The sequence below is a fragment of the Betta splendens genome, chromosome 24 (genome assembly GCF_900634795.4).
Source record: "Betta splendens chromosome 24, fBetSpl5.4, whole genome shotgun sequence".
Classification (NCBI taxonomy): Eukaryota; Metazoa; Chordata; class Actinopteri; order Anabantiformes; family Osphronemidae; genus Betta; species Betta splendens.
The window spans coordinates 9,733,882-9,758,324 of NC_040901.2; the positions used below are offsets into that span (position 1 = coordinate 9,733,882).

The 24,443-nt window shown below is 43.6% G+C and overlaps 6 protein-coding genes across 11 annotated transcripts; 3 read left to right on the plus strand and 3 right to left on the minus strand.

The window, feature by feature from the left end:
- The first annotated feature begins 45 nt into the window (after nt 1–45).
- mrps10 (mitochondrial ribosomal protein S10) lies at nt 46–1,550 on the plus strand. Its single transcript, XM_029141339.3, has 7 exons — nt 46–197; nt 388–440; nt 525–594; nt 680–819; nt 904–1,012; nt 1,111–1,200; nt 1,303–1,550. Exons 1-7 carry the CDS (start codon nt 126–128, stop codon nt 1,381–1,383), a joined length of 615 nt encoding a protein of 204 aa, XP_028997172.1. The 5' UTR covers nt 46–125; the 3' UTR covers nt 1,384–1,550.
- Nucleotides 1,551–1,690: 140 nt separating this feature from the next.
- Nucleotides 1,691–5,895, minus strand: si:ch211-51e12.7 (uncharacterized protein LOC336335 homolog). 5 transcript variants are annotated; one of them, XM_029141334.3, is made up of 7 exons: nt 5,753–5,895; nt 5,086–5,181; nt 4,695–4,850; nt 4,497–4,631; nt 4,272–4,415; nt 2,003–2,114; nt 1,691–1,937 (listed from the first exon to the last, which is right to left on the minus strand). In XM_029141334.3, the coding sequence occupies exons 2-7, from the start codon at nt 5,172–5,174 to the stop codon at nt 1,863–1,865; spliced, it is 711 nt and encodes a 236-aa protein (XP_028997167.1). In that variant the 5' UTR covers nt 5,175–5,181; nt 5,753–5,895; the 3' UTR covers nt 1,691–1,862. The 5 variants fall into 5 exon arrangements, with proteins under 5 accessions (XP_028997167.1, XP_028997171.1, XP_028997168.1 ...); XM_029141338.3 differs by having other exon boundaries at nt 5,707–5,889; XM_029141335.3 differs by having other exon boundaries at nt 1,691–2,114; nt 5,707–5,888.
- A 147-nt stretch (nt 5,896–6,042) lies between these two features.
- msgn1 (mesogenin 1) lies at nt 6,043–6,966 on the minus strand. The gene has a single exon (XM_029141345.3). It carries the CDS (start codon nt 6,961–6,963, stop codon nt 6,535–6,537), a length of 429 nt encoding a protein of 142 aa, XP_028997178.1. The 5' UTR covers nt 6,964–6,966; the 3' UTR covers nt 6,043–6,534.
- A 1,067-nt stretch (nt 6,967–8,033) lies between these two features.
- LOC114849646 (flap endonuclease GEN homolog 1) lies at nt 8,034–12,615 on the minus strand. The gene is made up of 13 exons (XM_029141305.3): nt 12,455–12,615; nt 12,147–12,345; nt 11,849–12,025; nt 11,637–11,747; nt 11,466–11,539; nt 11,310–11,395; nt 10,934–11,084; nt 10,715–10,751; nt 10,552–10,632; nt 10,349–10,479; nt 10,214–10,275; nt 9,678–9,818; nt 8,034–9,306 (listed from the first exon to the last, which is right to left on the minus strand). Exons 1-13 carry the CDS (start codon nt 12,613–12,615, stop codon nt 8,039–8,041), a joined length of 2,679 nt encoding a protein of 892 aa, XP_028997138.1. The 3' UTR covers nt 8,034–8,038.
- Nucleotides 12,616–12,952: 337 nt separating this feature from the next.
- ppil6 (peptidylprolyl isomerase (cyclophilin)-like 6) lies at nt 12,953–15,196 on the plus strand. The gene is made up of 8 exons (XM_029141331.3): nt 12,953–13,132; nt 13,213–13,308; nt 13,516–13,704; nt 13,923–13,985; nt 14,131–14,278; nt 14,529–14,588; nt 14,679–14,814; nt 14,902–15,196. Exons 1-8 carry the CDS (start codon nt 12,953–12,955, stop codon nt 15,011–15,013), a joined length of 984 nt encoding a protein of 327 aa, XP_028997164.2. The 3' UTR covers nt 15,014–15,196.
- A 186-nt stretch (nt 15,197–15,382) lies between these two features.
- On the plus strand, nt 15,383–23,423 carry cd164 (CD164 molecule, sialomucin). Of its 2 annotated transcripts, XM_029141341.3 has the most exons (6): nt 15,383–15,598; nt 16,142–16,210; nt 19,158–19,226; nt 19,541–19,624; nt 19,833–19,904; nt 19,991–23,423. In XM_029141341.3, exons 1-6 carry the CDS (start codon nt 15,529–15,531, stop codon nt 20,164–20,166), a joined length of 540 nt encoding a protein of 179 aa, XP_028997174.1. In that variant the 5' UTR covers nt 15,383–15,528; the 3' UTR covers nt 20,167–23,423. The 2 variants fall into 2 exon arrangements, with proteins under 2 accessions (XP_028997174.1, XP_028997175.1); XM_029141342.3 differs by lacking the exon at nt 19,541–19,624.
- The last annotated feature ends 1,020 nt before the right edge of the window (nt 23,424–24,443 follow it).

A 24,443-nucleotide genomic window follows, 5' to 3' on the forward strand; every position in this document is an offset into this window, starting at 1 on the left:
TGTATTTATTTACTATCTGACGACCCCCAGTATAAACTGCTCGCCCTGCTGAGCACTTCATCTCCGGTGCACAAGGGGACACTGTCTCTAAGTGAGCGTCCGGTTTGTCTCACCTTCTGAAAAACATGGCGGCCCCCATGGCTTTTAGGCGACAAGTGCTGTCTTTGGGGAGGATACTGACAGCAATCTCACACTTGGTACTGTGATTATTATATATTTGCACCTTGCTTTAACATATATGAGCTATATTGACTAACCAGGCGACTTTTTAGATTAGAAAAATCCGACGTAGCTGATCAGTAAATTCTAGTCACTGACGCGCTTGTAGCTGTGTGATAATACTGTATTATCTATAATGTGTTTTAATGTGATTTTCTTTGTCTGTAGGGGCCGAGAGGTTTGGGTGCAGGTGCAAGTCACAATAGATGTAAAATATTAAGGTAGGCAACTGTTTGTTTACTTTTTTCTGCTACTGGATTGTCTCAAAATCAGCATTTTAATACTGGTTATTCATTCCTCTGCAGTTTCCATCTCCCGCTGACATCAAACTCTTCCTTCCACATTGCACCAAGGCTGTTTTCAACAGCTCCTTCTGTAAGTTATAATTATAACTAAATTTATCTGGATGTCAGAATAAAGAAATGAGAAATGTGTAAGTCTTGATTCTTGGTTTTTGCAGATCACAGTCACAGAAGAACCTGACACATTGTTTCAGAAGGTGTCCGTTCTGGTAAAAGGTCACGACAGAGCTGTGTTGGACAGTTATGAGTTTTTTGCCACCACTGCAGCTAAAGAGCTGGGCATCACCATCAGTAAAGTGTAAGTCTTAGCAGAGTTACCAGCCACACACTAGCACACATTTTACTAGCAGTCCCTTCCTAATGCGTTTGTGCTTTCCAACAGATTTGAACCTCCCAAGGACATCGAGAGGTTAACACTCCTGAAGTCAGTGCACATCTTTAAAAAACACAGAGTCCAGTATGAAATGAGGACACACTACCGGTGCATTGAGGTGAGGAACCCACATTTAACTTCCTTTAGTAACTAAAGACACACAGAAGTTGAAAAATTATGAATAAACAATTTACAGTGTCTTGTCTTGCTTTGCAGTTGTCTCATTTGACAGGCTGCACAGCACACGTCTACCTTGAATACATCCAGAGAAACCTCCCTGAAGGTGTTGCCATGGAGGTGACCAAGGTGATGTTCTGCTCTAAGACAACTTCACGTGTTCAATTCACATGTTTTTGGCCCCTAAATTAATTACTCATTCCCTACCACTTGTTCCTCTTGTGTTGTCAGACCACCATGGAGAAAGTTCCAGATCACATCCATGAACCCATGTGGAAAGACCACCCAGTGGAAAGCGAGGCCAGCAAGTGAAACTGAACTTAAACCTTTTTTATATATAGACAATTCTAAAGAATAATCATCCCCTTTAAGTACAGAACCTGTTTCTGTGTGTGTATATGTGCTCAAAGGTATTTTTTGTGTTCTTTCTGTGGCAAATAACACGGATTAATAAATAAATTCTGCCTGTAATGAAAACATTTACCTTTTGAGTTGTTGATGTTAATATTTAATTTTTCTGCATCATACTGGATTAAATTTACACAGGACCAAAGAACAGCACACAAAACATTTATTACATACATTTATTGAATAATTAGTATATTAGTACAATAAAAATGTTGAAGTAAAACAAAATGAACTGTCTCTGTTCATGATTGTTTTTTTTTCTGTCAGGTAAAATATTGTTAAAATGCTTATAGATTAAGTGTGTAATGACGGTAATTTACAAACCTCTGGTTCAAATATCTAACTGCATTATTACTCACTGTTGGTGAAATCATACAATTTTTTTAAAAGCAATGAGAAACAACGTACCTGTGTGCTTCATTACGCTTTGTATGATTCAGGAGTTGACATGTGTCATCCTGAAAGAAAATCTCTAGCCATCAGAGGAAGAAGGGTTTGGAGATTAAGACAAGAGGACGCTCACCTTTTCAAGTGCGGTGTGAGAGCCTTGGTGTCGAACCGCTGCAGAAGGGGGGGGGGGCTGTGAGGGGGAGCCTGGGTTCCTGGGGCCTGGGAGGTTAACTGTACTGTGTGTCCTTCAGGAGACAACAACAGTCAGTCTGTTATAAGGAACCAAAATAGGAAACAAGATGGGACTACAGAAACGGAAGAGACAGAAAAAGTGCTGGAGAAATAGGAAAAGACCGAAAGGGAAGAGAATAAAACACCTGTCTGTGGTGAGTTTACTGATTCTGAACATTCTAAGGACTTTTTCTGCTGCAACACAATGTGGTTTCTTCCCTGTGATAATGGCAGATAATTGTATGTACCAGCAGTTCATGCATTAGTAATATGGCATTAACAATAAATGCTTTCTCCTAAAAGGTTTATTGATTATCACATCAAATAAATAGCTCCATTCACACAGCTTGTAAAATGTTGCCACATGATGCTTTTCTCCTGTTGTTTGTGTTTATCTTTCAAAGATGATGTCCTCCTTTTAAAACACCCCCCACATGAAATTTACATGTTTACATATACAAATGCCCTTCTTAGAGAAAAACCCTGCTTTAGCAACGTAGCATTGACAGAACAGGTCTTTCGTGCTCATCAGGTCTGCAATTTCAGCCCTCAGTGATCCAATTAAGGTCCACTGAATCATGTCCACATTCATTAAAACTAGTCTTTTTCAGGTGGATTCAATAATCACTATAACATATAACATTTCACTGTGCCTCTACACTAGTAACATTGCACCTTTTTCATATTTTACAGATATTCTGTAAATTGTCATGACAACTCCCAGACTCATTTGTGAAAAAACAAAGAGAGGTACTGTAGAGTTTATTGTTAGTTTTATTTTTTTCATTTATGACTATATCATCTGTTGAATTTTCTCAAATAACACAATAACAGATTGACAAGGATATGTTAATTACAGTGCAGCGCATTAATAACACTTGAAAAAACTTAACACAGTAATGCGTAACTCAGTAACTTAAGCAAATACTAGTGGAATCTGTTCTTATAAAAACTACTTAATATATATAATTTCAGTATACTATGACTTATATCTCAAATATGAATGTTTCAAACAGCAATATAACTTAAAACAGCTGCACATTAATTATATAGGATTAAATACTCATGGATGCTCATAGCATACTGTTTTACTTCTGTTAAACAAGACTTGCTGCATGGTTTAATGAGGTTATAAATGATAGGGAGGTCCAAGGTTTACATAACTATTCAGTGGCGCTCGAGGGCTGGCGTGCATTCCTTCAATAACGGCTCCCCACTTGTAAACATACAGCATCACCCGTTTTAAGTCTTTATCAAGAGTCGGGGAAACCATCATAAGGCTCACAGGGCGACACCACAAGAACCAATGAACATTAAACACTCGCTGAGAACAGCTTTTCTCAACAATGTCAAAGTGTTTCTACAACAGCAACAGAACCACAATGCCTTTACATTGTTACGTTATGAGGCATTACGTTACGTTAAGTTCTCAGCTGTCATTAGTCATTACTTCAGATTATTTGTCAGTAATCAGACATTTGGCCACAGAGTATGTCAAAGAGATACTCAGAGACTTTGACTTGTTTAACACATTATTCAAAAGTGTTTCATTTACTACAACACTCTGGGCCCCGTCTCTGTTAATAAGTACTTGGGTATTGTTTTTAGGGTGGGCTGTGTTAAAAGCGTCGGCCACCAGGGGGCCCTGGCCACCTCTGGCCTCTGCCAGGTGGGGGGTGAGGAGGAGGAGGAGAGACAGGTCCATTGTGGTAGCTGTGTAAAAGGATAAAATCACATATTGGGTTCTTGGCTTTAGCCAACAGGGGGCTCACTGTGAAAGAACCGATGTGTCAGCTAGGCAGGGATTCATCATCTCTTCATTACTCGTTGACCTTTGAGACAGAAATAGTGTCTTTCTCATTCTAATACTTCATGCACTATTTAATTGCCTAACTTTAGATTGTGATTCAACACTAGTTGCTGTATTTAAGAGAATAGAGAGTAATTTAAAGTGAAGAAATTAAGTTCTAATGAGGCTTAAGTGAAAAAAAGCACAACGGATTAATTTGTATCAGAACCCTCAGTCTTTGCTTGCAGATTTCTGATGTTGGCATCATATATTTAAGCCAATAAAGCAAATCCAGTTAGCAATCTAAAAACATACAGAAGTAAAGTGCAAGAGTTGTGACTTCCAAAGCGGAAGCATAATATTAATATGAAAGAGCTCCTACCCTCTGGGGCCACGGGGGTGGAAGTTGCATGGAGGTCCAGGTGGCGGCATGCCACGACCTCGTGGATGGGGTGGGCGCTCTCTGAAAGCAGGATGTCCCAGAGGTGGAGGTGGAGGAGGAGGAGGAGGAGGAGGAGGGCCGTGCCTACAAACAACGACAACGCCAGCATTTACTCAGGAAAAACAACACTTAAGCCTTCCTTCATTTTGCTAGAACAGCTTTTACCTGGGAATTGGTGGGAAGGGGCCTCTCAGGTGTGGAGGCGGAGGTGGAGGGGGAAGAGGGGGGCCCATACCCATCGGTCCACCCCTACATCGATGGCCTCGCAGGTCTGGGTACGGTCGCATTCTCCCCATTCCTCTGGAAGTAGTTAATAAGTAATTAAAATAATAAGCATTCATTTATTACTATTACACTTCGTACCTAATGGGTGCGAATCCATTCATGTCTCCATGCTTCATTCGGCCTCTCCCATGTCCAGGTGGTCCAAAGCCTTTTATCATAGCACGCCCGCCACGCATGCCGCCTCGACTTATGCGACCGCCCCGACCTCGACCCCGACCTTTGAACCCACGAATTCTGAAAAGATTTATAAATTATATTAGATAAAGACAACAACCAACTGCCAGCTGTCAGGCAAACATCAATGGTGTAACATGCACCTCTGTGCATTGGAGCCTGGACTACATTGATGAGGAAATCATGTAGAGCACCATTAAACTGTATGTTATCCTTGCATTCGTGAATCTCATTTCTCAGGGACACTTTTACAATAAAAACATATTAGTAGAAAACAAAGGTTCACAGGACAGACCTGGATTTGTTTTCAGTTACAGGCCCCTTAGATTCATCCTTTGACATTTTCGAAGTTTCTGTGATCTTCTCTTCCGTGCCTGCATCCATCTGAAATCTGTTTTTAATATAAAAAACAATAATAATAAAGTAGTTGCACAAGAAGACATTAGTGTATATTTCGTTGGACTGCCGTCGTCATGGACACAGTTACATGTGAACTACTCACTAATGTGCTGTTGTAAAGTAAATAAAGCCCGAAGAGGCGTCGTTGAAACATTTTCGTGATTCTGACAGGTGGATTGTTTGAGCACTTAGATGTTGACTCGGACCAACAGATGCACCACGATGCAAACATCTACAAATACTATTTAAATACTGTTTAGATATTTACGCAAATCGCTTAAATAGCCTCGTCTAATTACTTCAATTATAAGACAGCTGACACAATATTGTGTCCAAAGCAGTTGCTTCTCTGTTAGGAGTATTTATGTAAGCATGCACCGTGAAGGTAAACACGTTTCTAGAAAAAAAGGTTACGAAATAGATATATTAAATCTTGTGCGTTTAATGTTGGCTCGGTCATGTATGAAAGGGGCGTTCCTGTGTTGTTCACACGCTTAAATGGAAAGGAACGACTTACTTCAGCTGGTGCAGGCAAGGTAGAAAGAGAAATATAGTTATCCTACTTGCTAATAAAAGTAGAAATATACTAGAAAATGAAAATATAAAAACCCAAAAGCGTCTTTATCTGCTTTCAGCTTTGAAATGGCGGATTCGTAAGACTAGATACATCTCAGCTTTGGATTCTGGTGAGGGAAACGCCCCCTGGGAGAATGCTGACCTCTCATTGGATGGTTACTACCGTCAATCAGCCTCTCCTCTAGTTTGTGGCACTGTGATTTGTGGAGTCTGCTGACGTGGTTTCCGATTGTTAATTGTCAGTAAGTACGGCTCATTAAGTAACTGGGCCACGAGCTCAGAATAAAACACACATTTATTGTAGGTGTCGGAAAAGAAAACACACGTTTGTCAGAATAAGCACACGCCGTGCTTAACATTAACGTCATTTCATGTCAACAAACAGAACTTAGCTCGTCATTTACAACAACAAAGATTAAACTGATTTTGAAATAAAACGCAGCTCATTTAACTTTAATAGTAACTAGTATCTACGAAGATTTCCAAAAATCTAAGAACACAAACACACAAAAGCAGAAGAGCTGTAATCCATAAATATCCTATCTACACAAACAGCAAACTCAGTTTAACAACACTGTTAAAATATCCATGTGAGGCAGCCTCATATACAAACGTATTTGTCAAGTGCCCATTAAAGAATATTTACACCATAAAAAAGGGCAAAATAAAACGTCATGATAAAGTTATAAAAAGACGCTGCACGACTCATCAGAGCCAAATCAATCCAGGTGAGGATAAACGCCGCGTGCGCGTGGTCCGTGGCGCGCCGTTACGCACGGCTCAGGAGGTCCGAGAGCTTGTTGATGTACTCGATGGTGTATTTGAGGGTCTGTATCTTGGTCAGGGGCTGGCCTCGCTTGCTGTAGTCCGGCGGCAGGTAGTCGCGCAGCTGGTGGAGCGCCTCCGCGAGGCTCCTCATGCGCATCTTCTCCCTCTCGCTGGCCTTCACGCGTCTTTTCGTGGACATCTTGGGCTTGTTGTGCCGCGGCGCCCTCGGGGCCGCCCGTTGCGCCGCGAGGCCGAACGGGAAGCCGCCGACCTCCTGGTGCCCGGAGTCGCACGTCTCCGGCGAGGAGCACACGGAGTCCAGCGAGAACCCCGGTGACCTGGACTGCACGGAGTCCTGGTCCTCCTCGAACGCGCAGTCGTGGATCTTCCACTCAGACAGTATTGTAGCTGCATCAGCCTCCAGCTCCATGGTTGTGCCTCCGGACGCGCATGTGACGGGGACGACTGGCGGATTCTGCGAAAGGTGATTCTGCCAAAACGTTTTTATATAGAAGCAGATCTCCGGAGGTTTATGGGTTCACGGCTCCGGCGACAACAACAAAAAAAAAGTTCAAAGAGACCTCAAGTGGCAAAACGCGCCCTTTCCGAAGGACGTCGTTCGTTATCACGGAGGTGTGAATATGCCTAAACAGACGGATAATGTGATAGAAAGAAAAATAATTAGATTCCCTTTGTGCGGAATTACCCTTTAAAGTCTGCATGGCGACAATTATCGGTGTGATGTGATCTGTCAAACGGGCAAAGTGGAGGATCCTGTCTCTCACTGCCAAGTGAGAGTGAGTCTTCAGCCTGAATCCGTTTTAAACGAGCCCTAATGTGCTGGTGAGCAGCCTTTTTAAATGATTAACCTTCAAAATAAGAAGCAGGATGAAACTAAAAGAAACTTATTATTGAGGATTTACTTTAAACCTAAATTTCATGTTTGTGCCCCAGTCAAATTCAATTAAAATGGCGTAATTACAGTAACTGATTTAAAGTGATGCTCCTTGTTTTCACGCGGGCCCATTCGTTTCTGCGGCTGCTCCAAACTGTTATTCCTCCGTTCAAGGGGGAGACGCGTCGTTACACGGACACGCGGCTTGTTGTGTGAGCAGAGGATGCAGCTGTCACCAAGCTCCTGCCAGACCGTTTCATGTCTGCAAAGGTGTGCAAGGCCCCACTGGTGATCAAGGAGCTGTAAAAGCAATGGCCCAGCCGCAGGCTCGTCTCCAACTGTGTGAGGTGACATTGAGCTTGTCAAACAGGCGCTTAAAGCATGTCCACAGGCTTTAGGCCCTGATTTACATTCAGGATGAGCTCATCATTGTTAAAGAGCTTATTTATTTGTAGTTTTATCATTTGTCCACCACATTATTAACACGTTGCCTTAAATGACATTGTACTGGTGTGTACAGGAAGTAGTAGTAGTAGGAAGTGGTCATTGTTTCTTGTAAAAGTATCAAGATTGGAAATTTAAAAAAGCTCAACAAGTGATAATTTCGTGCTCACTTCTGAAACTTCAGTCTCAGTCTTTCCGCCAGTGGCAGCGGACTATCGCTACAAACCACTGAATCGTCGCTGTCCGACACAGTAACAGGCGACGACGGCGCCGGGAGCAGCTCGCCCTCGGCTGCAGCTGCATCCCGGCCTCTGCTTCCGGACGCTGCCGTCGGGAGGCGGATCTCGGCGTCGGCACAGCGTTTCTGGGGCTTCGGTCCCGACGGCTGAGGGCGGCGGGTCGCGCTCCTGGAGGTTCTGGCTGCTGTGGGGCCGGACAGCGGTTTCAGTGGGAAGTCTGCGATGAAGCGAGGCTTGGTCCGGGTGGCAGGGTTCACGTGAGCCGCTCTCTGAGGTCCAGAGTGGCGGTTCTCTGCGTCGCTGTCGTCGCTGGACGAGCACACGCTCACACACACAGTCTTCTTGGAGGACTTCTTTTTTTCCTTATCACTCTGACCCGAGTCAGAGCTGCATCTCTCAGGTTGAACAGCAAATGAGGGAACAGCCGTGGGAACAGATTTGTGTTGCGTTTCATTACACTGATCCTTCGCCTTGGACAGATTTTGCATTGACATTTTTGGCTGTTGTGATATTTTAGTTTTCATACTTCTGTGACCTTTGTATGCGTTTGGTTCAGTTTTGGTAACATCGGCCTTCTTCCCGGTAGATTTGCTGCTATTGTTATTGTTGCAGGACATCTGTCCATAGGGTTTTGTGTCTAAGTCATAATTAGGAAGGTGTTCAAGAGAAGGTAACTTATAGCTCATATCATTTTCCTTCTTCTGGTTCACAGCTTTGGACGCATTCTTCATAAGCACCCTGTCCCTCAGAGAACAATCTGTGTAACACGGCTCTGGAGCGGAGCTGGGCGTCTGTTTGAGGCTTCTACCCTCCGTCTCTGTGGCTTTGTTTCGCTTGGGGTCTGCAGTGTGGCTTGTGGCGGTTTGTGGAGGGGGAGATGATGTGAAGGACGGCGCGTCCCAGTCAATATCGCTCAGGTGAAGAGCATCGACAACGGCAGAGAAAGACGCTGAAGCAGCGTCCTCTGATTCTGTACGAGACACGGGAGTGATGGGACAAACAGCCAGACCACGCTCTTCTTTTTGATTTACTGGAGCATCCGAAGCCTCGACCTTTGCCTCCTGTGTGTTTGAAATGCTAGCGGGTAACGCTTGTGGGTGAGCGGGAGCAGAACCGAGACTCATCTGAGCGAAGACGTCTGAGAAACCATCCGAGACGTCAGCGGGCTTCTCCTTTTTAGCCTTCGTTTTCTTCTCTGTAAAGAAAATAGAGGTAAAACACTCAATTTTTAATCCACCTTCTTTCAGTCAAAAGCTCTACAACCAGGCAGATCGACAGCAAAGCCTGTGAAACAGACACCTCGCAGCGGCATCAAAGCCTTTAGTGTGAACTAAGTGAGCTGCCAAGCTACATTGTCAGGTGTCAGAGCTGCTGTAATAGCCAACGTCAAAGCCCCTGGTGTCTTTGATCAGAACATCATGTCAGCACAATGTGTGGGAAGTTTTCAGGCCCATTATTTCTTTACTTCATTCAAAAGGCCACTTCTGTTGTGATTTAGTTGATTTATACACAGGTCCCTTCTTTCATGTATGTCTTTAAAGGTGACAGTATAAAGTACAGTCTTACTTTTGGTCTTGTCCAGAGTTTTGTCTTTCTGGTACCTTTCCACCACCTCTGGGAAGGCCACACAGAACAGAGACTCTTCCTCAATCGTCCTCACCTCATGTTGAGCCTCTGCAGGATGATCATCAGGAAATACGTAATGTTCTGAGGAAAGAAATCATCTCATAATGAGAAATACTCAAACTTTCAACAGATTTCTGTTGAGACATTTGTATTTTCATGTCAAGCTCTGTGTGAGTTGATTGAGACTTTCTCAGGCCGGCTTGTTATAAAGTGGACTTTGATATGACGGACTTCCCAGACTGAGGAGGAAGCCAGTTTAGCACCTTATGCCTGTTGTGACTGATCTGTCACCTCTGAGCCCCACCTCACAGCCAGTCACTAACAGACATCCCGGTGACAAGCCCTCCATCCCAACCTCCGCTTCATGCAGCAGGCCTGTCACTCAACCCAGGGGAGGTTTCAGTGAAATCACCCATAACAATCTACCATGAGGAGGAAAGTGAATTCAATGAATCACAGATACGGTTTTCACTAACCTGGAGTGCTCCAAATGACTTCAAAGCAAGCGACAGCATTCCTCACTCTGGGTTTCACTATTCTGAAGCACATAGCAGATATTCATTTTAAATATTGTTTTATAAAAGCGGTGTCATCAGAGCAATGTTTTTTACCGAAGGGGTTTGATTTGAGAGGATGAGACGCTTCCAAGTTTCCTGTTCATCAACTCCACATAGGTCATCAGCACTAAGACCTTCTCACTGGTGTAGTGCTTCGGCCACTCCATCTTCTCATATGCAAATTTCTGGAGAACAACACAAACTGTCACACATTTATTTCACCGAACGTCTCGCTGAAGCGAATAGTTTGTGAGTACCTGCATCAACAGCATGTTTGGCCGTCTTCTCTTAAAATGAGACACGGGTTTATCCTTAGCGATCATAAACTCGTTAATAATCTGCAAATATAAGTATTAAACAGTTATTAGACCAACTTTGCAACAGTAAGCTATAAAGGACAGTGAATGAAAACAGCTGTACCTCTGTAAATGGAAAATGCTGACTCGCCAGAGTTTTCCTGGAAAGACACAAGACATTGAATGAGTTGAATGAGTTATTAATATTTTGCCTTTATAATACTGCTTTTTCTTGCTATTTCATATTTGCTGTCCATATTTAGATTTTGTATTCTCAAATTTATATATACATTTCATATAAATAAAAATATTAAGTAGTGCACATTGAAACAAAGACGCATACTTCTTGACGTTCTCCTCCAAAGACAAGGCCTGGCGTCTGCTTTCGTAGTGGTGCCAGTCACAAGGACACTGATAATCAAAGTCCTGTGGTTGACAGAAATGTTTACTGTTGCAAAGCAAACAACCTCCACGCTCATGTGTCTTTGCTGATCCTGCAAAATAGGGACGATGATATTAATAGTAAGGATAAATATTTAGTAGTAAAACATTATAAACTAGTGGCTGTGTTATGACGTTAGCAGGTTCAGATTAAAAGCTCTCACATATGTGTGTGTTTTAGCATCACAGGTTAAATGGCTCTAGTCAGTCGTGTGAGACGTGTGACACCCCCCCCCCCTTTTCACTCTTTATCAGGTTCAGGGCAGGGCTCCACTCACCAGGATGTCGACATATGTGGCAGTGAGGGACCTTCTTTGCAAATCCCTCAGACACACCTGCGTTACTGTCTTTCCACCGGTCAAACCTGGAGAAGTTACCTGTACATTAACAAACAGCGCATCACCTCCCAGCAACACTGAATCGCTGTTTCTTACTTTTGTAGAAGTGTTTCTCCCTTTAGAGTCTGGAGAATTTTCAGCGCTTGCTCTTTACCAACACCTGGTATTCCCTTAGAGAAGCACAGGACAGATAAGATAACATAAGATAACAGTTAGCACATGCTGATGAGAGCTGATGATTCGGAGGTGTGAGATGAGCCCCTTCACCTTAGGAATATAATCACAGCCAAGGAGAATGGCCAGACCGACAAGGTTCTCTCTGCACAGACGTAACTGGGACTGAACTCGTGATGTTTGATAACAGTCCACCTGAGGATCCTGCAAGAATAATAAAGACATAAATTGCAAAAGTAAGTTGCATGAGTTGTTTAATGACACGTGGCAAGTTTATTCTAAATGAAATACTTTTCAAAACACACTTTGCTGTTCATGTTGAAGTTCCTGTATACAGTCTGAGCTCCATACAGGAAAGCATCACCATCGTTAGTGATGCATCCGTCCACCAGGCCCTGCGAGTCCAAGTAAGCGCACATGGCCTCAGCCTCCCCAGCAGCCGTCACCCACGGCACACCCAGGCAGTCCAACATCCCTGTACACTGTAGGGGGAGGAAGAGCATTTATGAAGTCATTCTGTGTTTAGGAAAGGAAGAATTAAATCTCTTGTATAGTCTGTGCTAAATGACATAAGAGACACAGGGCAGTGGAGGAGCAGCCAACCTCTCTGAGTACAGCCTTGAAGCGCCCCCTGCTGGTGTTCGTCGCGCACTTCGCTGCCGCAGTCTTTTTGAATCCTCCAAATCGTGTTTGCGTCCTCTTGCTCATGGTTTCCGCTTTCAGTTTCGGGGCCTCTCCTTCCACCACAAAGACGAGCTTCACCCCCATCAGGGTGAGGGACGACACCCTGAAAAACAGATTCCTGCACAGGCAAGAACGGTGGTTGGCTGAGTGACGGCAAGGCGCTGCCCAGGTTCAGGGTTTAGCTGGTGAAGCTAACGTCACTAAGAGCAGACGAGCGTTACCGGTACCTGAGATGCGGCTTGGTGACTCTCCCCATCATCGCTTGGACGTGCTGGGCCTCGCACACCCATAGACTCAGGTCCACCGCTAGCGTCTTTCCGCTCAAGCTGTACAACGGCACCGACTCACGAACCGGCTCGATGATGGACCACAAATCGTGAACACCCATCGCGTCTCCAAAGTGACTTTATGCTCACTTTACACCCCGCGATTTGGTGAAAACGTCACAACCAAGCAAGACGGAATGGGACAACGAGCAAGTTTTCAAACAGCGGCGCCGTTTGGGCCGCGTTCCAACTAGCTGGACGTTCCCTCGCTTAGCGTGCTTGTTAGTGGAATAAACTTCACAATGCTTACAATAAAATAACTCACCAATATATACGGATTTTATACAATAGAAAAAGTCTATCTGTCCAATAAAGCACGCCAGTTTTTCAAATTAAACTAGTTACAATAAACACAAATATACTACAAAACGAAATAGAACGAGGCCGGAAAGGTTCAAAATGACGTCATATTCAGGCGCCACCCAGTGGTTGTTACTATGGAAACGAAGCTTCGCTTACGGCCCTGATACTTTTATATCCTTGGTATTTGGATGTTTAGCCATGGATTCAAAAATCTGTGTAGAAATCGTCGGTTTAATTAGAGATCGCAATTTTCATACTGCCAAAAGTATAGCGGAGGTAAATCTTTATTTTGGTTGGTTTTTCAAATCTGTAGTTTATCATGTTTTATGTTAACAAGCTGCTTGTGTGCACAACAGGGACTGAAACAGAAGTTTCCCGAGGCGTTTCTAGATCCAGCAATTCAGCCACTGCTGGAATTTGACTGGTGCTCTTATCTGATGAAGAAGAAAAGAGTAAGTTGTGTCATGTTTGCAGTAATCAGACATGTGACTTACAGTTAAGTGAAAGTAGCAAAGCTCGGAAAGAACTCATAACAAAACACACACTGAAGTGTTTATGTTATAATAAATCAGATCTTCTGGTTTTTGTGTAGTTTGACATTATCGCTTGAGTGACGACAGACTCACAACCCATGTTTTGTTGAATGCATGTGATTGAAGGAGCTCCGCGGTGACGTGTGGCAGTACTCCAGCAACCTGATGTGCTTTCTGAACGGCCATCTTCTTGGTAATGAGAAAGATCTTGCTAGCTGGGCCAAGAAGCAGTGGAGTTTCACTTTCACCCGGCCACAGGCTTTCTACATGGCTCTTGCTGAGGACTTCTACACCAAGCACCTCCAGAAAATCGGGGCAAGTCATCACAGTCCCATAAAGAGATCATGAAGTGATAAAAGTAAAAATATAATAGAATAGAATATGATAGATTGAACAATAATGTGTCTTTTAAACATGTCCTTTATAAGTATATAAAAAAGGATAATATCATCTTATAATCGCAAGTATAAAGGTTTTACTTAGATAATTTTCTCACAAATGAAAATTAAACTACACCCTTCCATTCATTATAGCACACATTTGTCTTCATGGATATTGAGATAGCTGGAGAAGCAGTAGGGAGGCTGTTGTTTGAGGTGAGATGGCGTTCATGCTATTATTCATTGTTGGTGTTCATCACTTGTGCAACTACCGTGTGTTTTATTTCAACCCTGTGACTTTTCAAACCTGGTATATTTATAAAGTACTGACTGACTGACGCATTGTCTTGTGACTGTTCAGCTGTTCTCAGATGTTTGTCCAAAGACATCAAAGAACTTCGAGGCTCTGTGCACAGGAGAACAAGGACTGTCCCAGAGTGGCCTCCCACTCTGCTACAAGGGCTCTCTGCTGCATCGTGTTGTGCCAAATGGCTGGGTGCAAGGAGGAGGTACTGTGGCGCCACTTTATGTCCAGACATGTGTGATTGTTTTTAAATATTGTTCAAATTGAATGAAAATACAGCAAATATGCATAAGGCATGTGTTCCCGGCCCACCGTTGTTAAATGTGTATTGACATATTATATTGTAAATAACAGACTAAAACAGTCTCACTCATTAGCACTACATTGCACTACATTGCTGAAACCCATCAATTCAGACACATGTTATATGATAACTGTGTCTTTCACTTGGGCAGACATTTCTCTAGAAAGAAAAGGTGATGGAGGAGAGTCAATCTATGGATCAACCTTTGAAGGTAAAGCTTCAGCATGAACAGTCCTTGGAAATATATTATTAATAATATTACCCCATGAACATACTGAGAATTTGCCGTTTGCTTTTGCAGATGAAAGCTTTGCTATTTCTCATTGTAAGCGGGGTATACTAGGAATGGCCAATAAGGGTCCCCATACCAATGGATCCCAGTTCTACATCACTCTGCAGCCAACACAGTGGATGGACAAGACCTACGTAGCCTTTGGGTTTGTTTACTACACTAAATTGATTTCATTATTATATAGTATTATTATAGTCTGACAGTATGTTCATTGTCTTTGTTTTCATTGTAGACAAGTGGTCGAAGGTTTTGACGTTCTCAGGAAATTAGAAGAAGCCCCAACTTGCTTGGAAAGACCCAAGTATGAATGTAAAGTAAAGGACTGTGGCTTATTCAAGCAATAACCCCAAAACCCCAAATGATGGTCCTCAGTCATATGTATACATAATATATGACCGGATTGTGATGCTATACACATGTAACTAAGGCAAAAGGTTAGAATGTATGTAAACATGTTTGTAATAATACATAAGCAATATATAAATATATCCATTCATTTATTATTGAGCGTCAATCTGATAGTGACTTGACTTGGTCCCTGTATTGAGTGGGTCTCTGTTTGTGACTGATTATTTCTGGTGTTGTGTAACGTCAGGACACGTCTTCGGCCTCGGCCCTGTCATACTAACCTATCGCGTTGATCAATGTCACCGAAGCCCCGCGTCACGTCGGCGCGCGTGACGCGTCTGCGGCTCACGTGACCCGTCAAGTAGGAAGTGCCGCGCTAGCAGCAGCAGCGACCAGAGACGCAGAACGAGGAGGAAGCAGCCGTGAAATCTGCCCGAGTGTCATTTGTCGACGTTTCCCACTTGAGGCGACTCTCTTGTCGAACGCGCGGAACCATCCCTCGACCGCAGTGATGTACGGGAAGGCGGTGTTTTTCGCTGTCGCCGTGGCTCTGATTGGCGCCTCAGCCGCGGCGGACGCAGGTACGTTGGCGACCTCACGGCGCTTAGCTAGCGGCTAGCGGCTAGCGGCGGCCAGCCGAGTGCCTCCTCGACGACATCAGCCACGGAACTAGTTGTACTCGGTCTCCGAGGCTTCATTTCCTGCTGCTGCGGTGAACGTTGGGCGCATGAGTCACTTTGACAGTTCATCCAGTCAGGCGTCTCATATTTTAAAATTAATGTCCTGTTGGCAACTTGTTTTATTTCCTCCGTGGCCAATAAACCGCGGCTCAACCAGCTGCCACGCTGGCCTGTGGATTTTAAGTATCGTCGGTATGTAAAGTATAACTAAGGAACAGCACAGGTGTTACTGGAATTGTGGGATCAGGTAGATCAGGTACCAGGGACCAGATCAGCTCGTTTTACAGCCTGATGTTTCAACCGCCCAAGTTTGTTTTTGTCACGTTAGGAGTGTTCTGCGCCTCCTCTCTTTTAAAGCCACAGCCTCGTTTCCTGCCACATGTAGGACATAACCATCTTTTTCAACCACTGACTAACTGCGTCTCATTAATGTTTACTTTCTAGGTGAATGTTCGGCCTCGTCGTGTGAAGCCTGTAGTACCGACACGGCGTGTGGCTGGTATGACTGCAAGTGTAAGTATCTGATGTGTGACAGATTGTGGCGCGGTGGACACAGGTCGGCCTGTGTGTTCCAAATTGTCCCTGCAGCTCATTAGACACATGATTGCTGGGTATGGAGGGAATTTAGATGACGTATGTCGTCGTCCTATCTGACACCTACATACAGGATAGGGGGACTAGTTTAGGTTAAATTATGTGGACCATTGCAGACGCTTCATCTCTATATGGCTATTGTGGATTTTCATTATCTAAATGGAAGGAATGTCTAAACATGAGTGCTCAGAGTATGAGAAATCTCCCTGACATCTGCGCCATGAAAGGCGCTTTGGAGAAATATGCTGCAGTGGTGTTTTTTTTCTCTTTTTATCCTATTTCGGGAGTCTGCTGGTTGGATTGAGCACTATGCATCATTCATTAAAAAGGATCTGATACAACATCTGCATGACGGAAAGTCGTAGGAGGACCTTACTGTTTTATTGCAGGGAAATAAGGTCACATATTTACGGGTACAGCAGAGATAAGGCTGCTTATGTTTGTCACATGAATAAAATTAGGTAATAAACAAGTGAGATGGTTTGCGTGAGGACAAAATAAAGGCTGTGGGCTATGGTACCTTCGTAACCTAACTCTCAACCTGGTAAAATAAGAGTGATACTCGTATTATACGGACTCGGCCTAGAGGGACTTACCCCAACGTTAACCCAAATCCACTATGTGCATGAGATACACAAATCTGTCCAATAACTGAAAGAAATGAACAGCGGAGGATCCAAGAGGATGTGTGGCAGGAAACCTGCAATATCCTCACACACAGGGGAACGGGGAAGAAGCACAGCAACACAACTGAAAGGAAGGAGAGTGGAGATGGGATCGAAGATTAGTTTAACGTGCCGTCATGTTTTATCTTTTGTGGCCAGTGTAACTGGTGTCTTGGCTTGTGTTTCAGTTGTTGTTAGGCTCAGAAAAGGGAATCTACTTTTGAAATATTGACTGTCACAACTTGAGGTGATAAATCTGCCATGAGTAAGTGAAAGTTCTACACCAGTTTACTTACGTCTTGTGGGAGTTCACCTGTTCAAATTTGCCAGTGAGACAGTTTGATTAATTCTGGGACACGCTGTGTTGCGATCCAGTCGGGTCACACCCTGCTGCGCTTGCGTTTCTTGTTGTTTCAATGTCCTGTGATACGTTGCTTAATGACTCATTAGGCAGGTAAGCCGGACAGGTTACATGAAAATTACTTACTTCATCCCTGAGCCTCGAGGCTTGTTAAGCTCCTTGTATTTTCCCCAGGAACAAACCGGTGCAGGTTTAAAATTACACTTTGGCCTCAGGGTGAAATACAAACCAAGGCAGGCACAAAAATAAAACCTTGGCTCAGTTTTACATAATAATCATTGGATTTTTATCCTTCATCACATTTCCCAGAGTTTTTGGTCCTGAGCTTCTTGTATCACATCTTATAAAAAGATTTACACCAACCTGCCACACAGGATGCAAGCAGTCAAAACGTTGCAGAAGCAGAATCTCTCATTACCACAGGATCACACCCACACCTAGTACGTTTACAGCTGAAGCCTTCCACAATCTAAAGAATGCATCACCCCTTTGATTTGAATGGCAGCAGACTCAGTAGAAGAATTAACCTTTGTTGGGGGATTTAGTTAAAACAAACCAAGCATCAGAGCGTTTTCCTGCACCCTGCTGTTTAAAGGCTTTGAACACAGGACACAAACACAAAGCTCAGTGCTCCAAACCCAGAGGTTGTTTTGTTAAGCCTGGTCTCTGAGGCCTGCACTCTCACCCCTGATTTCAGGACAGACCTTTTGTTGTTGTCGACACCCTCTTGGAAATGGTGAAAGCCGCTCAGTCTGTGTGGAACAGCCATTTAAGATGACATAGTGAAAAACGTAGCTACACAAGTCTCCACGTGGAGACAAAGCGTGTTTTTATGCTGATGTACGTAATATCTGAACATGTATCATTAGGTTTGGCTGATCTGGATTATCGTTCAGTCATGGAGGGTTACGGCAGCGTTTTACAGCAGCAGGTGCACCGCACTCAGTTGACTCGGTTCCCTTTATGACGTATTTGAGGTTGTACAGCCCCGAAGTGCTTGTGTAAACAAAGTCAGCTGTGATATTATCAGCAAAGTCTGGTTCAACAGCCAAATATAAGCTCCACTGTCACATTAGTTAAACATAATGGAGGCTTTATATGTTTTTAACTTAATTTTTACTTTCAGGACCTGTAAATAATATTCCCTAGGGCCTAGAGCAGTGGTCGGCAACCCGTTCGCCCAAAGGAGGGGGGTGCGTTTGCGGAAAATTAACAGATGTTAATAAAGTTGATTTTGTTAATCAATGACTAAAACGCCAAATTTAGAGGAACTGACGTTATGTTATATTTGCAATAATTTTGTGTTGTCTTATCAGCAGACAGTAAAGACTTGATGACAGGTCGAAGTCCATCTTCTGACGTGGTTAAAGAGTAACTGGTATCCAGAAATATAGAAAAGTTTAACTTGACTGGAAAATAAAGCATTGTAGCATTGTTAGGTTCTTGGTATTGGGAGCAATTCATTTTATTTGTAATATAAATGTTTTAAATATATTTCTTTTTATAAAAAATAATATCTATACAATATATCAGTTATATACAAATTGTCACACACAGCCTGGGCTTCAACAGTCTCCAGTCACATTAGAAAACACACCACAAGTTCGATCCACACATCTGGTTTAACTGCTTCTATTTCAAAGCAGAAGGCATTCAAAGTGAAATAGACGTTGGCAAGACTACAGGCCCTCGTGTAAATTCACTTGGCGTGATGGGTGATTGTTTCATATCGTGCATAAGGCAGGTGTTGGAACTGAAATGAGTCAAGATAAAATGTGATTTTGTAATTTGCATTAAATCGTGAATGAATGAACTAATTCAGGAAAACTGTTTGTTTCAGCCTCTTTTAGCTGTAACAACAAGACTCTGATGGTAGGAAATGACACCTGCACCAATGTCAACTGCACAGGTAAGCCTAATAACACAGACTGCTCTCAATGTCAAAATGGGACATACCCTTGTCTTTTAGGAGTCAGTCATATCTCTGCAGAGTCCTCTGTGGTCAAACTGTGCTCTAACAAATATGCCAGCTACTGTAATGGGTCTGTCTGCCACCTTTCCTCTTTGTGTCCAGAAGAATTGAGCAGGTTTACAACATGCTTCTTACCTGCTCAGTCCAAATATTGAGGGCGCACTGTGTAGTTTCTGGTGCTAACCTTGTTGGCTGGTGTCTCCTGCTTTTCCTCTTCACTCTGTCTGTCTGGTGTTGGTTCTGCTGTCCAGTTAATACATCCACAACGGCCGCGCCTGTCACTACTCCGCATACCCCTGTTGTGGCCACCACCGCTAACAGCAGCAACACCACAGGTAACTAGTCCCCGAAAAGCACTGCTGTGGCCCAGAAGTGTTGTTGGTAATAGTGTTAAATAAAGTTTTGATCAGACATGGAACATACCTGCACAACACAGCTGCTTGCTTGTGTAAACCTGTTCTTCTTAAAACTATTACATGTTGGAACAGTTCAGTTACGTGTGTTGTAAATGATGATGCATGTTCTTCTTTGACCCTTTGACAGGAACCAATTCAACCACCGCTGCTCCTACTACCAGTAGTAACACAACTACCACGACATCTCCAACCTCTACAAGTAAGACTGGCATTGATGGACTGTAAATCGCTCCTGTAGTCCAAAGGATGAGTGATGCATCACCTGCTGTTTTTCTTTGATCACAGCTGCAAACACCACAAACACGACAAGTGTTTCCCCAACTCCTGCCCCGCACAAGAACTCCACCTTCGACGCCGCCAGCTTCATCGGCGGCATCGTGCTCGTCCTGGGCCTGCAGGCCGTCATCTTCTTCCTCTACAAGTTCTGCAAGTCCAAGGACCGCAACTACCACACCCTTTGAGGCAGCAGATCCGTATGAGCCACTATCCACCACTAACTAGACCCCATGTGAAAGAACGCCCACTGAACACACACCCATCACGGCGGACTCAAACAGTGTTTTTGTGCAGGTTTTTTTTATTTTTTTATTAAATCAACCATGTTTGTGCCACTGGTGCGGCCATTGTAGTCCGTGTAGAAACTGATTTCTATTCGTGGAGCATTTCAGCCTTGAGCATATGGATGACATCAGCTGCCAGCTGATCCCACCTCCACCACGTCGTTAGTCATCCTGCAGAGAGCATCTCTCCAAATTGAACAGTTTGTTATTTACAGTCTTTATTTCCTCAGTTTAATATGTAACATGAGCAAGAATTAGTCATGTAGTCATGCATGGGGAGTATGTTTCCTGCTGATTCTTGGTGTAATGCAGCTGCAGAGTGGCGGCGTTTCCAGCGTTTTCCATTTGGAAACACTGTTTGAGTTCACAGCTATTCTTAAACATAACGTCCGCGAGGATTCAGTGTTGCTTTTAGCCTGTTGAATCGTGGGCCGGGTCCCTCTCCCCCATGCAGCTCTATCAAGTACACGCGTTCGGAGATGATGTAGAAGAGGCGGGGCTTCGTACGAGGGAGTACGAGCAAAAACTAATCATCTGAAGTCAGACCCACGAAATAACTGCTCTTCTGGTAAAGTGTCTTATTTTTAATTGGTCTCTCCTTTAACGCGTAGGAGTGCCGTGGAAATCTTTGACCCACTTTAAAATGTCAACGTCTGCCAGTAGAGCTGCTCAATGCAATAACTGATGATTCGAATTTGTTCCTAAACATTCATTTCCCCACTGTTATTTCACATCTTTACTGACATCAAACCAAACCTGCTGAAGTGGAGCTGGCCCTTCCCTAATGTAGAGTGGACGAGAGGGGCAAATTTGTACTATTTCAATTGTAATATTTCAAAAAGGATGAATAACTAGTTTGGATGATGTAGAAAATGTTGGTGGGAGGATAGTGAGAGTGGCATGCACCTTTCTCGACGTGGATATCATAGCAGTGAAGTGCCTTTTATGTCCGGTGTGATGTACTGTGGAGAGAGATGAATGAGGATGAGTCCTTCCTTCCTAGTCGAGGCCTGAGTGTTGTCATGAGCGTGTTTGTAAGAAGGTCGGCATCACAGCCGATACTGGTGAAGCGGTAGTACCCAGCTGGACTGATGGGCCGTTGTGTCATGACTCAAAGGCCATTGCTTTTCCTTGTAGAGAGGATTCTATTCAGTGCCTGATAAGTGTGGTCTTCTCACTGCTGACTGTGTAGAAATAGATCATTTGAAGGCACTGTCCTTTTTTTTTTTTTTTTTGTAGCTCCTTGTCCAGATTCCAAGTGTCCTCCCATCCCACTCTTTATGTTTCGGGGCTCAGCTGTAAATTGTGTTTTCTTTCAGGACATGAACAGTGAGCTGGTGGGAGATTTCGAACTGCTTTGAAGGTGCAATAAACGGCAAACGTATTGGGCTTAATTTAAAAATTTGAGTATTGGACAGTGTAGAGGTTCAAATGTTGAGTTGGTCAATTGTGCGTCTGATCTCTGGGTTTTGTCATACAAATGGGACGATTGTGGAACCTCAGCAAATAAGGGGCCATGCTTTGTAAATGTTAGTTTGTGTTCTAATTAGTTAACTGTGATCCCCCCCCCCCCCCCCAAACACACACATTTTATCTTGTAAATAGCCATGTTGTTTTCATTTATGTTCTAGGTTTCAACTTGATGAAAGGCTAAATGAAGGAGTGTTTATCAGAACCTTCTGCTTGTAGCTGTCGGTCGGCTTCAAGAACCTTTTTCTTTAACAGCCTTTTTTATTTTTATTGTTGCATGCTGGATGCTTGAAGTTGTGACGCCCCCCCCCGCATATGCTCTAAAAACCACTTGATTATTTGTGATTAGCCCATATGCTAGAAGAATTAATGAATGCCTTGAAACAGTGTGCATTAAGCCAAAGTCCTCAGTTTTGGCATGGAAATTGAGCATTTGCACTGGCAAGCTTTGTTTTGTGACTTAGTCTTTGTGAATGTTTTCATGGTTCTACCCCCAAAAAAACTAAACGACAAAAAAATGCTTGTCTTGAATATTAAGTAGATAATGAAGAATTAATCACCAGGCTTTTAATGACTACAAAACAGTAAGATGTTTGAGTGATTTCTTTAGCTTGCTTCATTGCTGCTCACCATTAACACGCCTTCTAACCTAAAGTCACCTAATGGCATTAGGCTACAGCCCAAAGACCCACGTGTGGCCCGTAGACTGCAGAGTTCTTGCCTTAGCCACACACACCGGTCCCTCGTGAGGAGACCCGTCACCCCAGATCCGGAGACGGCCGGTCCCGCGGACGCGGGAGCCGCATTCCTCGACAACGCGCTGTCACATGTCGCCGTCGTGGTGCGTCCAAACACGGCTGGTCTCCATGGAAACCACTAGATGTCCATTGTGCTGCCTTCTCTGCAGCTTCCCCCACAAGTCACTCAGTAACTGCACCTCTTAAAGAAAAGTGCCTTATTCAGTTAATATCAGTTGTTTGTAAAGTGATATGCCACCTATTAAATATCAATGGGATTCAGCACTTTCCGTCCCCAGTGAAGTGATTTTCTATGTTGTATTCAGCTTGTCTTGTCACGCTCAGCCTTAACTTCTTTGAATCCACAGGACACTTGCTTGTTATAGGCTTTCCACATACATTACAGGCCTATTCTGTTTGTGCTGGATGTTTCTTGCACCGTTGTCGACCTTAAGCCTGGATGGAGCCCGGACAGCTTCATCGCTAACCCGCCGGTGTTGTTCTGACCACAGCCACAGGTTCCTGGTGATCTCACGGTCTTAACTGGCACACGATGACTTGAACTCTACACTGGTTGTAATATTTCCTTCGTTGCGTCCGATGACACGTTTTCTGTCTGGTAGGATTTTGAAATTCGATCCGCGTTTGCTTGGTCACGTTGGGCTCTCATTCCATCCCAGGAGCAGCAAGTAAAAAGCTTTTTGATTCCCTCCATCGCTTTGTTGCCTCTATTGCCATGAGCACACAGCAGTGCCATACTTTCTGCCAGTTGTTAAGGCTCTCCATCCTTTAGGGGCAGTTTTGCTTTCTTTGCTTTAACACCCACACAAATGCCACAAAAGCCCTATAAAAAAGTTTTGAGCTTAATTTTCTCTCAATCTGTTGTTTTTGCCTTGTTTTCTATTAGTTTCAAAATGTAAAACCAATAAAGTTTGAATATTGTTAAACAAATTGCTGCATTTACCTTTTTTTTGTTGTTTCACATCTGCGACAGGTTCCTTGGAGCTTGTAATTTACATGACAAATCACACAAGTGGGACAGTAAGACACAGCCCAGGGATCAGTGTGCTCTGTCGCCATGGTTACAGCACTGTTACCAGGACAACAACGAATATCAAGTTCAGCTTTTGCTTAGTTTTTTTTGTTTTGTTTTTTTTAAGGCCACGTCAGCAAGATGTCTGTTTACAGTATGTGGACATGGGGAGTGTCTGTGTTTATTTATTACATCTGGCTTAGCAAATAAATCCATTTATAAGCCGATTATTACCGTTGTGCAGAGTTTTATGCTATGCTAAATTAGCCTGTTCAGCTACTAACCTCTGCTCTTGGCTGCTGATGCTTGGAGGCTAATGTAATTTGCAGACCTGATTAGGTTCGTATTGACATCTCTGGTGCTCTACATGCACTTGCCCTGCTCAGGATACAGTGAATAGAAACAATAGGTTATCTCTCTGTTCTCTGGTTCGTAACAGTGTGAAATATTTAACATTTTCTCTTCTTAGCTGTAGAAATTGCCAAAATACAGCTTCCAGAACCCACGTCGTCAACTGATAATGAGAACAGCAGTTCACCAAAGGGGAAACCTGTTTATCAGGCTTTTATTATTGTTGTGTTCCCAACAGGACACATGGTTAGTTTCCAGGGTCGGCGCAAGGTCCTGCTCATGAAGCAAAAAAGGATCCTTGGAAAGCAAACGTTAGTGAGCACTTAAATCAGCGTGTGGACGCTGAAGAATCTTGGTCTGCATGGCTGCCTACATTCTTGAATGAGGTGTGTTGGTGCGGCGTGTGTTTTTACTGTTATTCCTGGCCGGTTCTCTTTCCTAGAACCAACGGGAACAAATTGTTTTTGGATAGCTCACCACAATCTCTCTCTCGTGTGTCACTTAAAAACATTCTGCAACCCTGCATTTGCACTTCGCCGCTAATGGACGGGCGTTGCGTCGCTCTGTTTCCTGAGACTCTTTCACTG